Source organism: Lissotriton helveticus, chromosome 7 (assembly GCF_964261635.1).
Source record: "Lissotriton helveticus chromosome 7, aLisHel1.1, whole genome shotgun sequence".
Taxonomy (NCBI): Eukaryota; Metazoa; Chordata; class Amphibia; order Caudata; family Salamandridae; genus Lissotriton; species Lissotriton helveticus.
The window spans coordinates 103,378,564-103,390,799 of NC_136068.1; the positions used below are offsets into that span (position 1 = coordinate 103,378,564).

Genomic DNA, 12,236 nt, shown 5'->3' on the forward strand with positions numbered 1-12,236 from the left:
AGGACATGGGACAACACGCAAACAGCATCCAGACTGGGCAAAAATTCTTCCTCAGAAATTGGTTATGTTATTTATAAAAAATAAATTAAATATCCGACAAGAAGTGACTGAAACAGATGAAGTCAGCAAAGAACAAAAATACAGTCCCAGTACCACATTTAAGCTAGCATTGCATTAGTTGAATTAAACGAAAGATAAAAATAACAAAGGTTGTTTTAGGAGACTTATTCAATTGTTTAGAGACTTTTGAAAACTTAATAAGGGGGGAGTGGAAAGAAGTGTGTTCCCCACGACCACCTAATCACTTTTGGAATCCAACGTGGAGGGTTGTAGCTGAATTTGTGGCACAGTTCTGCATTGGTAATCAATAACAAACAAATGGCACCACCGGGTTGGCTTGATTGGTTTTATTTGTTTGCTCTCTGAGGCACCTGCTTGTCCCTTCACTGCTCTGTTAGCAAGACCTGGACATTTAAGTGCCTGGACCAACCACATAAGATCATCCTCTGGCTGCTGAGGGCAGTGGTTTGAAGCAGAGGCAGAATGGTCATTAGCACAACATGGAAAACAATATGGTGATATTACGCATATTGTTTGTGAATGCCCTCGTACGACACCTTTTTGGCGTTTTGTACGGGAGACATTGGACAATGCCATGTCACTCCCTCTGCCCCTTACTCCTCTGAATATTATTTTGCATGATTTTCGTAGCCTTCCGAAGTTTTCTAGGCCGCAAACTCGTCTTCTCCACACAGCTCTGGCCACGGCAAAAATTTGTATACTGCGGCACTGGAAATCGCCTCTGCCTCCTTCGCAGGAAGAGTGGTTGGTGGCAATGATGCAAACAGCTCTACATGAACGTACAATTTATAATTTGCAGGATCAAACTTCCATTTTTCTCCAGGTGTGGTCTCCTTTTTTGGAAGCCACTATGCATAGTGACTCTGTTTCCACTCCTCCTTCTCCTTTGACTGTTCCACCTTCTTAATTCTCTTCTTTTAGGTTCTCTTTTTCGTACTGCTCAACTTTACATTTTTTCTCCTTTACCTCTTTTGTGCTTACTCATGTTGCTCTGGGATTCTTGCTTATTCTTTTCCTTTTCTTTTTCTCTTCCTTTTCCTTTTATTCCTTTTCTTCCTTTTCCTCCTGTTTCCTTTTCTTTATTCTTCTTCTATAATGTACTTATTTTATTATTTTCTCATTATTATTGTATTTAAGATTATGAAATATACAATATTTTTATGTCCTTATATTTATCATACTTCGTGTAATACCTTTCCTCATTTGTATTATTTTACTTGTCAAAGATATTATCCTGCTTTAACTTTTGCATCTGTACTTTTATCTGAATATTTCCAATAAAAAATTTCAACACAAAAAAAAAGAAAACAATATGGTGCAGCATGCTGCTGGCACTCCAGCAAAAATCCTCCGCCGCATTCTGTTAACAGCGATTCATGATATTTTCTGTAACTCACAAGTTAGGAAGTGTTCATCAGTTGGCACTGCCAGGGCTGGTGTTTCTGTGCATTCCTGGACATGTGTTTATTGGTTTTTAATGTTCTGCAGCAGGAAGTAGCGGTTGACCATAGGAGTGCTTGAAATGGTACTTGTATTTCATTGGATCAAGTATCAATCCAAAATGCATGGGTGTATTTAATGCTTACCACTCAGCAAAACCTCCTCTTTATATTCTGGCAGTTGCAGTTTATGGTTTTTTCAGTAACTTGCAAATAATAGGTAAAACAACCAATTGGTTATCTGCATCAGTACCCCCTCCCACCCAGAGTGGGTCTCCTGCTGGTGGGTGACTGCATGACTGCAAGGGAATACCAACCTTTGCACCCTCCCATACTGACAAATACACTAGGCTAGCAGAACTAAAGTTAAATGTATTGCTAGATCTGAGTTCTGCATCTCACTATACTATACTATACTGAGCTGCAGCACCACCTCCCAACAATGTACCCAACCAGCTGCCTTACAGTGTGGTCTGTAAGGTGAGGAATAGCGCCTGACTTTCAGAACTGGGCACCAGCTTTATAGTGCTTCGACTGGTGGCAGTCTATGCCCCTCGTGCTTAGAATCCTCCTTACCTGCCACCAGTGCTGAATTTGTAAAACAATAAGTGCCAGGACACACATTAGGAGGCCACTGCAGTATGCAGCTCCCATTGCCCCCGTCAGAGCTGCCAATGACAGTATCAACACAACTACTAACCATCACACTCCTACAAGCATGACAATTTGGGCTATTCCAGGCCACCAGAGCTGTAAGAATAGCTTTGGCCGCAGATATTATTCATTTTAAATGAAGGCTGAATTTATAAAAAGCTGCTGTTGTGCGCACCTCTAAATTAGACAAACATCGCCACCATGTGGCAGACTGTTATGAGTGCCAGTGTTGAAAGTTAAGCACCGGAAACCACTGGTTCAAATTAAGCACTGCCGGCCACTTCCCAAATGTGATCTCTGTGGACACAGCTGCTAGGCAGGTATAAAAGGTTGTGCAAGACCACCTCTGAATAAGCATTTTAGACCAGAGTAATAACAACAACTATTGCTATAGCGCCAAGAGGAGCTCCAAGTGTGTGCTGTTCGATAAGAAAGGTCAATATTGTTATTATTAAGGAATCGCTCACCCGTTCTCCTGGTGGTCCATCAGGGCCAGGCTTGCCATCTGGGCCAGTTAAACCCTGAAAACAATAAACAAACAAAATGAACACAGCAGGCTCTATGTATTAATGCTGTCCTTTCCATCTAAAAGAAAATGCAATGAAAGTATTCATCACATGCACCATGGGACCCTAGCAACAGGGGCATTCCAGCACCCACGACTGGTACTTGTTACAGCAAAAAGAGACCCTCTCCCCTGGAGGGATGGTAGCAGATTTCTCAACAGGGCCTTAGGGAGGCCTGGACTGACACATTAATGATTATATAATTACACTTAAAACAGAAAATGGAAAAGCAAATAGGTCTGGCTCTGCCGAGCCTAAGATGTTGTATTTGTTTCTTTTGCAAAAAGAAAATAGGTATTAAAATTAATAAAAAGTTAAAATGTCACAGTCTAAAGATCATAAGCAAATGTTTACCAAACAAAACCTAAACAATTACCCATCACAAGAACAAATTAAAAAATACACGAAATGAAAACATAGGTTGGCCCACCAGACACGACAGCTAAGTTGTCTAATTTTTAGCAGAAATTAGTGGGCTGACTCATTGTGCAATACGGTATGCTGTGGTGGGTGGAAGCAAAATAGTAAAGACCCTTAAAGTATTTTTATTATGAATTTATAGGAAAACATGAGACTGGCAAAAAAATTTAAAATCTGTCACTACGCCAGATCTAAATAAAATGTATTTATCAATTTTGCATTTGTACTACATGCCTTTTTCAGATATTATTCAGTACCCAGGGTCATAGAATCAGGTATGAGGCTGTGGGGTGCTAGAGCTGATTCGGAAGGTAGTACCCCTTTTTTCGCTATCCCAGCTGGGAATAAATTCAGTAATGCACATCGAATAAAAGGAATATAGACGTTAATTTACAAAAATCTTTTTGAATTATTTTCTTGCAAAGCGCTTTAAGTGCATCACACTGACGACTCCCAAAACTGGGTGTATCCTTTCTGAGATGGGTGAACATATTTGAGAGGAGTCAGCCTTTGGAAGAGAAGTCCCTCCTAAGGTGATGCTTACCTTGCCAGACTATTTTACTTAGAATCACTAAATCTAAAAACAGACATTTCCTCGCAAGGATCTGCAGACCAAGAATGACTGGACGGGCCTAGTTTATAGGAGTAAATGGTTTTCTACGGAACATGTGCAGAGAGCAGGCTGCTTCGTCAGTGACAAGACTCATTCGCTTTAACCTGACATTTTTGACGCTTTATCATAAATTAAAGATAACTGGACCAGAGAATTCAACCTTCCTCTTGGGTACCATGGGCCAGATGTAGGTAAATACAATTTACCGATTCTAAAATACCGAATTCTACCGATTCGGAATTTTAGAACGGGTAAATGGTATGTAGGTATTAATTCAGTAATTTTTACCGAATCTGTAAAATTCGGTAAATACCGATATCGATTCGGTATTTACCGAATCGGTATTCCCCATTCATTCCTATGGGCCTACAAGACCTACAAAGGTGGGAGGGTGTCACATTGACACCCTGTTGCACCCCTGAATAGTGCATGGGTGCACATGTGGCACACATACATGCCCTAAGGGCATGTATGTCTGCCACATGGCACTGTTAAAAAAGCACAACATTGCTTTTTTTAACGGTTTTCGTTATTTACCACCAACTTGTAGTTGGTGGTAAATAACGAATACTTACAGGTGAAAAGCACTCACTTGAGTGCTTCCTACATTTCAGATTCGGTAATTAACCGAATCGGTATTTAAGCATTCGGTAATTTACCGAATTCTTAAATAACGATTCGGTAAATTACTGAATCTGAAATGTAGCCACCTAGGGCCAGATGTAGGACACCAAATACCGGTCGGTAATGGCCGATTTCGGCCGTTACCGACCGGTATTTGGTGTTTGACATGTAGGGGGCCTTATATTTACAGAATCAGTATATTTACAGATTCGGTAAATTTACCGATTCTGTAAAATACCGAATCGGTAAATTTACCGAATCGGTAAATCCAGATGTAGGTGGCACTTCAAACAGTGCCACAGGCCATTACCGATTCGTTATTTACCATGTAATACTATTGCATGGTAAATAACGAATTCCTGTGTATATGCACATCTGTGCATGTACACCTGTGTCATGTGGCACACTAAGGGCATGTATGTGTGTCACATGGCACACAAGCCAAAATCAGGGGTGCAACAGGGTGTCAAAGTGACACCATGTTCCCCTTGACAAATCGGTATTTTTACCGAATCGTTATTTACCGATTCGGTAATTGACATTGATTCCTATGGGCCTCGGTAAAAAATACCGAATTTTTAGCTACATCTCATTTACCGAATCTAGAATACCGAATCGGTAAAATTCAGTATTTTAGAGTCGGTAAATGTGGATTACCTACATCGGGCCCCTATATCCCAAATGCCTAATACCGGTCGGTAACGGCCGAAATTCTGTAATTTCAGCCGTTACCAACCGGTATTAGGGTTCCTACAGCTGGCCCCATGTTTCTAACATCAAGTGCATTGTGGGTCTAGGCACGGTGGTTTCCACTGGGCAGTAGACGGGCTGCCGTTTATGGAACCATAGAGTCCTTCTTTAAAGGGAAGTTCTGGAAGTTCATTGCAATGGGGCATGTAGAGTTCGATGGTGCAGCCCACTCTGCTGTCGTGCATATTGTTGTTTCCATTGAGACAATCAGACTGGCATATAATGTTTCAATACATTATACGACAAGCAGGGCACAAGAGAGGGGTGTAAGGGTTAGTGCAAAGGGAGAGAAATGCGGATTGTTAGGAGTACTAAGAGAGAAAACACAATATTTTGTAAAATAATCAATATTTTGAGGACTTTCAAAACAGAGAGGAAGAGTGTGTGTGTACGTTTTTGTCTGTGTTTATGTAAGTATTTCTGGTGAAATCCGACTGACATCTCACAATTCCCCACTGGAAGCACCTGTACCCAAATGTTTATCGAAAAATACATTTATTAGGAAGATGTTACATCCCAAACACTCCCCTCCTTGAAGCTACGCCCCTGATTGAGGCTTGCACCAAGATACTTACATCTATTCCTGGAAGTCCAGATAATCCTGCTTTTCCTGGCAAACCTGGTTTTCCTGCTGTTCCTTTAGGCCCCTGGAAGGAAAGAACAGGCAGAACATGTAAATACAGTGGGTTATGGACTCGTGTGCAACATCACTTCAAAACGTCTTGTACTCAATAGATCGCAACCCCTAGAGGGGGGCAGGAGTATATGTTTATCTTTTTTATCAATCAAGCAAGCAGGACACAATTATACCACTTGGAGTTTTGTTTGCAAAACATTAGGACAGCAATGCCCGTGCCAAAGGCCACACATAGGAGAATGGAATGATTCCACTAAAATTGGGTGTGGTACCACTGACAATAAACGTGATCTGGTGAGATTCTTGTTTATTTGCTCTCATTGAGTTTGGCAGTCATGGGCATTCTCCAGAACACCACAAAGCCGCAGAAGTCAGTCTCTACCTGGCACCACAAAACAGAAATATGCTGCATAAAGAAAATATAGCTGCACATTTTTGCAGCTGCACATAATGTAGTTGCAATTAACATATGTGCATGGGCAGATGGATCCCCACCTCCAAGTTATTGACACGCCAGGGGAGCCAACCGACTATGCAGATTACAGTTCACCCTGGAGGAAGTTGAAAGAGCTGTGTCTGCGTGTCAGAGCGGTAAGGTACCTTGCCCTGACGGAGTACCTATGGATCTCTTTAAGTCGAATACCTTACTCTGGGGTCCCATCATAAATCAGGTGATTAACGCCAGCTGCCCCATTACCTAAAACTTGGGTGGAATCCATCATAGTTCCAATTTTTTTTTAAAAAGGGCACTGAGATGACCCCAGGTGCTACAGGCCGATCTCTTTAATAGACTCGATGGTTAAGGTTGTAGGACGGGCTATTCTGGAACGTCTGCAAGCCTGGGCAGAAGAAAACTCAATTCAATACGGTTTTAGAGAAGGCCTGGGGACCATCGTGCAGAGCCTAAACCTGTCCTTACTGGTTGGTAAATATATGCGAGTCAAGAAAGGCCGATTTTATTTGGCATTCGTTGACCTTACTGCGGCCTATAACTCAGTAGGACATGACAGACATTGGGAGGTCCTTGGAGCAGGCGGGTTGATCCTCATGTTATTTTCTTTTTGAGGTGCCTGTACAAAGATGCATCGGCGAGGGTGCGCTTTGGATCGGCAGGCGAGCTTACTCCCCCTTTCCCTGTTAAGAAGCGGATGCAGCAAGGCTGTGTCCTGGCCCCCTTCCTTTTTAATCTGTACACTAATGGTATGTGCCAAACCCTCCTTAGGAATAACCAAGATTTCCCTACCGTGAATGGACGTCCTGTTCCTGCGCTCCTTTACGCGGATGATGCAGTTTTAATGTCTACAACCCAAATAGGTCTCCAGAAGGTTCTAGATAGTTTTAATGTTTTTATGAAATACCTGGGGCTAAACACTAATCACTAACCTGGGGCTAAGCACTAATATCTCCAAGAGTTGTGGCCATGGGGCACAAAGAATGAAAATTATGTTTATGGATGGTCAAAAACTAGCTCAGACAAAAAGCTTCTCCTACCTAGGTATTTTATTTAACCAAAGGGACTTTTGGGTATTTATTTATTTATTTATAGCATTTGTAGAGCGCTCTGTAGCCCTACGGGCATCCTGGCGCTAGGTACATATAGCTGAGAACCCTGTAGAACAGAAGAGGACAGTGGACAAGGTGCTGATCAGTTAGATTTTTTGGTAGATTTTTTGGGAGATTTTTTTGGGAAATGCCATGTTTTCACCTTTTTACGAAAGGCCATCAATTTGTTTGTTTTTCTGATGTCAGTAGGGAGGTTGTTCCATAAGTGGGCTGCGGCTATACTGAAAGCTCTTCCCCCACAGGTGGCTTTCTTAATCCTAGGAATGCTGATAAAGTTTAGAGATGAGGATCGAAGAGACCGGGTAGGCTCATACCAGTTGAATTTGTTTTGGAGTGGTCGGGGCCTAGCCCGTGAACTGCCCTGAAGACAATACATAGGGATTTGAAGCAGATCCTCTGGTGTATAGGCAGCCAGTGTAGGTCGGCCAAGGCAAGAGTGGTAGAAGATCTTCGTTCCCGAGAGAGTGCCAGTTTAGCTGCTGCCGCCTGGATACTTTGAAGTCTGGAAATGAGATAGGCAGGGAATTCCAGCAAAAGGGCGTTACAGTAATCCAGGCGGCTGAGGATGGTGCTCCTGACTATGTTAGCTCTAGTCTGTGGGGGCAGGAGAGGTAGCAGCTTTCGCAGTCCTCGCAGTAAGGCAAGGCAGCTGCCTACCTGCTTGTTGACGTTAGTCTCTAGGCTCAGGTTGTTGTTAATAGTGACTCCGAGATTCCTTACTGAGTTCACTGGGGTAGGCGAGTCCCCTAACAGCTGAGGCCAGAGGTCTAAAGGTAGACTTTTGGGGATTTTTCCTACTGTGCAGTGCAGTATTTCAGTTTTGTCACTGTTAAATTGTAGTGAGTTCTGGTTGAGCCAGAGTGACATTTCCAGCATGCAAGTGTGGAAAGTCTCCAGTGAGTTTGCATGGGCTCCATCAAGAGAGATCATTAGCTGGGTGTCATCTGCGTAATTTGTCACGCTGATGCCATGGCTTTTGATGATCCTCATCAGGGGTTGCATATAAATGTTAAAAAGTATGGGGCTGATAGCAGACCCCTGTGGGACCCCATGCAGGACTTTAATGAACTCTGATTGATATGGAGGAATAGCTACTGCCTGCCATCTATCCGTCAGGTAGGAGCGGAACCAGTCGAGCGCGACACCTCCGACTCCGATGTTCTTTAGTCTTTTTATCAGGATGTCGTGGTTCACCGTATCGAATGCGGCGGACAGGTCCAGCAGAATCAGAATTGCTAGTTCTCCCATGTCCGCCCTCATTCGCAGGTCATCCATGACTGTCAGCAAAGCTGACTCAGTTCCATGAACTGGTCTGAAACCAAACTGCTCCTCTTCCAGGATGTTGTTGGTTTCTAGGAAGAGGGCTAGGGATCTGCTGACCCATCGCTCTATGATCTTTATCGGGTATAGTAAGAGGGATATAGGTCGGAGGTTCTTTTGGCAGTTTGGGTCCAGATTTGGTTTCTTTAATAGCGGAGTGACAACCGCCAGTTTCCAATTTTTTGGTACGGAGCCTGTGCAGAGAGACTGGTTACAAAGCTGATGCAGAGCTGGGATGATATCATCCTCGAATTTCTTAGCTATTCTATGGGGAAGAGGGTCTAGAGGGGATCCTGATGACGTACAAGCTATCCTCCCAAAAAAACTGTCATTCATTAAGACTATAGCTGCAGTGGTGTCATTCTCAAGAAAGTTAGGCAGAAAGCCCCTAGCCGGGCTAATTCAAATCTATAAGGCTAAGTGCAGAGCCAACGCAATGTATGGGGCGGGAGTATGGGGCTTCGCTAACACCCTTCCCATACAAATTGTTGAAAACTCTTTTTTAAGATATTTACTATCAGTGCCACCTAGTACACCCTCTTTTGCCTGCCAGGAAAAATTAGGTCTTCCTTACATCTCAGGCCTAATTAAAGTAGAACCAGTCCTCTTATGGCATAGGATCTGGTCAAAGGATCAGCCAAAGCTAAATAGGGAAATTATACAGGACTGCCTAAAGTTGGACAGGGTATTGAAGATCCCCTGGATTAAATATATCTGTGAGTTTATTAAGGATATTGGGCATCCAGAATACTTTACTGACCCTACTGCCTTACAGGCGATTTCCAGAAAGGCCTTAAAAAGGGAATGTCTTGAATCACTGGGTATAGTAAGAATGTCAGGAGAAATCCTAAAACCTACTGTAAGGCAACATCAGCTAACTGTAACTGCTACACATATGGAACCTTACCTCACATTTGTACCGGGTAGTTTTGACAGACGGTTATTGACCTGGTTGAGATTTAATATTGTCCACAGACTCATGACCCTTGCACAAACTAATGACTGGTTCACGGGAGCTTACACTCTGTCCGTGTGACAATCTTTCTACCCTGCCCACAATTCATTTGGTTTTATTTTGTAAATTTTATGTCATGTTGAGGAAAGCATGGATTTTACCATTTTTAAAACCATAGGGATTGCGGCAATGCCGCCCTGCATTAATTAGACTTCAGATGTTGGAGAATGAACAAACTGCTTAGGGCATAGCTATGTTTCTTAAGAAGGTACTCCTCCAAAGGAAGTCGTATTTAACACATGAAGACGAACATAAAGAGCCTTTTTGATGTTTTTATGATTCTATGGCTGTTGCTTTAATAACATCTGACATTCTAATGTTTCTACAAGAGTATTGTTTTTAGAATTGTTTAATATTGTGATAACATGTTTTTAGTCTTTTTTATGTGCTTTTATGACTGTTAGAAAATCAGTCGAATAAAGCTTTCTTTGACTTGAACATATGTGATATTACAATGGAACCACAACTATACTTTTTTTGTTACAAAGCATCAGCAGCTGTTCTCCAACACCACAAAGCAGCCGCGACTATTCCCTATGACAGCAAAATAAAGCCGCAACTGATCGCTATAACAACACAATGCAGTGGATCCATTCTCTTTCACATCACAGACTATATACAACCACAGTGACATCACAATACAACTGCAAATATTCTAGCACACCTATTGTCTGTGACATTACAAAACAGCTATAACTATTTTCCATGACACTATAATGCCGCTGCTAATATTGACGAAAGTATCACAAAGCGACTGCATCAATTTCCCAAAGCATCACGAAGTAGCTGCAACCCCATAAAGGCTGAAACTGGTCTGGGATTCCTTGTGTTTCCATTCAGAGGGCACCTAATAAGCCTGTCAAACCTACTGAAGCAAGATCAAGGCTGATTGCATATGGCTGGTTCCTGTCTGAGGTGCCATGATGTGCAAAAAAAGGTTGACTGGGTTGAAGCACAATAAAGTTACCAGTGACTGAGACTAATCCAAGCAATTCACCCATTACTATTTTGTTTTTCACATTACACCACTGTAAGTTTGAAATGTAAGCCCGGATGTGGGTCCTGTGCTCACTGGACATGGGACGCAAGCTACACCTTACAGGGCAAGGTCCACAAAGTCAAAACCGGTCTGGGGTTGCTTCTGTTCTTGTTCATAGGAGACCTGATCGGACAGTCTGGGCTGCACTGTTCCCACTGGAGCAGGATCAAGACCAAATTGGAAATGGCTGATTCCTATCTGAGGTGGCATGATGGGCAGAACAGTAATAGGATATAATGACTATATTACCAGTGGGTGAGATTAGTTTAAGGAATCCACCCGTCACTTTTTTGTTTTCTATAGCGTACGTATTCCATATGGTACTTGCAACCTTCATTCTATCCCATCAAAATGCAGCCACAACTACTCTCTATCTAATACCACAAATCAGCATGTGCAAGAGTTTAAGCTATTGGCATTGTAAATGACAATGCCTTTTATTTATCTGTTTTGATAATTAACACTTAAATAAAAGGTATTGTCATTTACAATGCCATAGATCAAACTCTTGTAATTGCGAGACCTATTTTGCTTAAAAAAAATAGCGGTCATTGTCCCGGGCTGCTTAGAAAGTGAAACCACTCATGCCGCGCTGAATGTTGCAGGAAAAGCATGTCGTGCCTGAAGTAGGAAAAACTCATTAAAGAAAATAGTGCTTCCAGACTAAATAAGATATACTGTATAACAGCAGAAGTAAAAGAGCTAGTCCTCATGGGAGGTTACAAATGAAGACAAGGAGCTACTAAGGAGGGACTAATAAGTCTATCAACGAACCAGAAGCCAGCATTTAAAAAGGCCAATGTCACAAGCCAATGAAAAATATGGGCAGAACTTCAAGCCTATACTCGAATGCAGCATGCCTCGCAGAGCAGCGCATGTGTTGCCCAGGCTTGACCTAAAAATGACAACTAACAACAAAAAAAGGAATTCATACATATAAATATACGTTAAAATATAAAGTGCAAAAAGAGGAAATTTCAAATATGGATCAGGCAATGGTAACAGTGAGCAGACAAAGACATCCTCTCGACATATGACTGACAACAAAAACCTCAGGCGGGTCCGCTATGTTAACAGGTAACAATCAAGACTTTCGAAAACACGAACTGTCAATCCACCAGGACCATCATTTGATAATACCAATACCAGTAATCTAAAATCTTAGATATAGAGAAAGATTTACAAGAACCATGCCAATGCATGACGTATTTATAAAAAGAGACAATATGTGCTGAGGAATTATATCTAAAAACTAACATACAATGCTAGTTGGGAGATAAATAGACATAACATATATAGAAACTATGACATACTGCGTCAAAGAGCAGCTGCAACTATGTCATTCTTCACCAAAGAACAGCTGTAACTATGCCATTCTGCATTACAGAGGAGCTGTAACTATGCCATTCTGCATAGGAGCTGTAACTATGCCATCCTGCACCAAAGAGCAGCTGTAACTATGCCATTCTGCACCAAAGAGCAGCTGTAACTATGCCATTCTGCATTACAGAGGAG

At 42.1% G+C, this 12,236-nt stretch overlaps 1 protein-coding gene across 1 annotated transcript in view; it reads right to left on the reverse strand.

The window, feature by feature from the left end:
• Positions 1-12,236, reverse strand: part of LOC144768955 (uncharacterized) — a 91,134-nt gene that overhangs the window by 34,133 nt on the left and 44,765 nt on the right. The window contains exons 4-5 of the mRNA XM_078652955.1: positions 5,723-5,794; positions 2,642-2,695 (exon numbers count right to left, since the gene is read on the reverse strand). Of these exons, the coding sequence (XP_078509081.1) occupies positions 2,642-2,695; positions 5,723-5,794 (126 nt within the window). The remainder of the gene's footprint in view (positions 1-2,641; positions 2,696-5,722; positions 5,795-12,236) is intronic.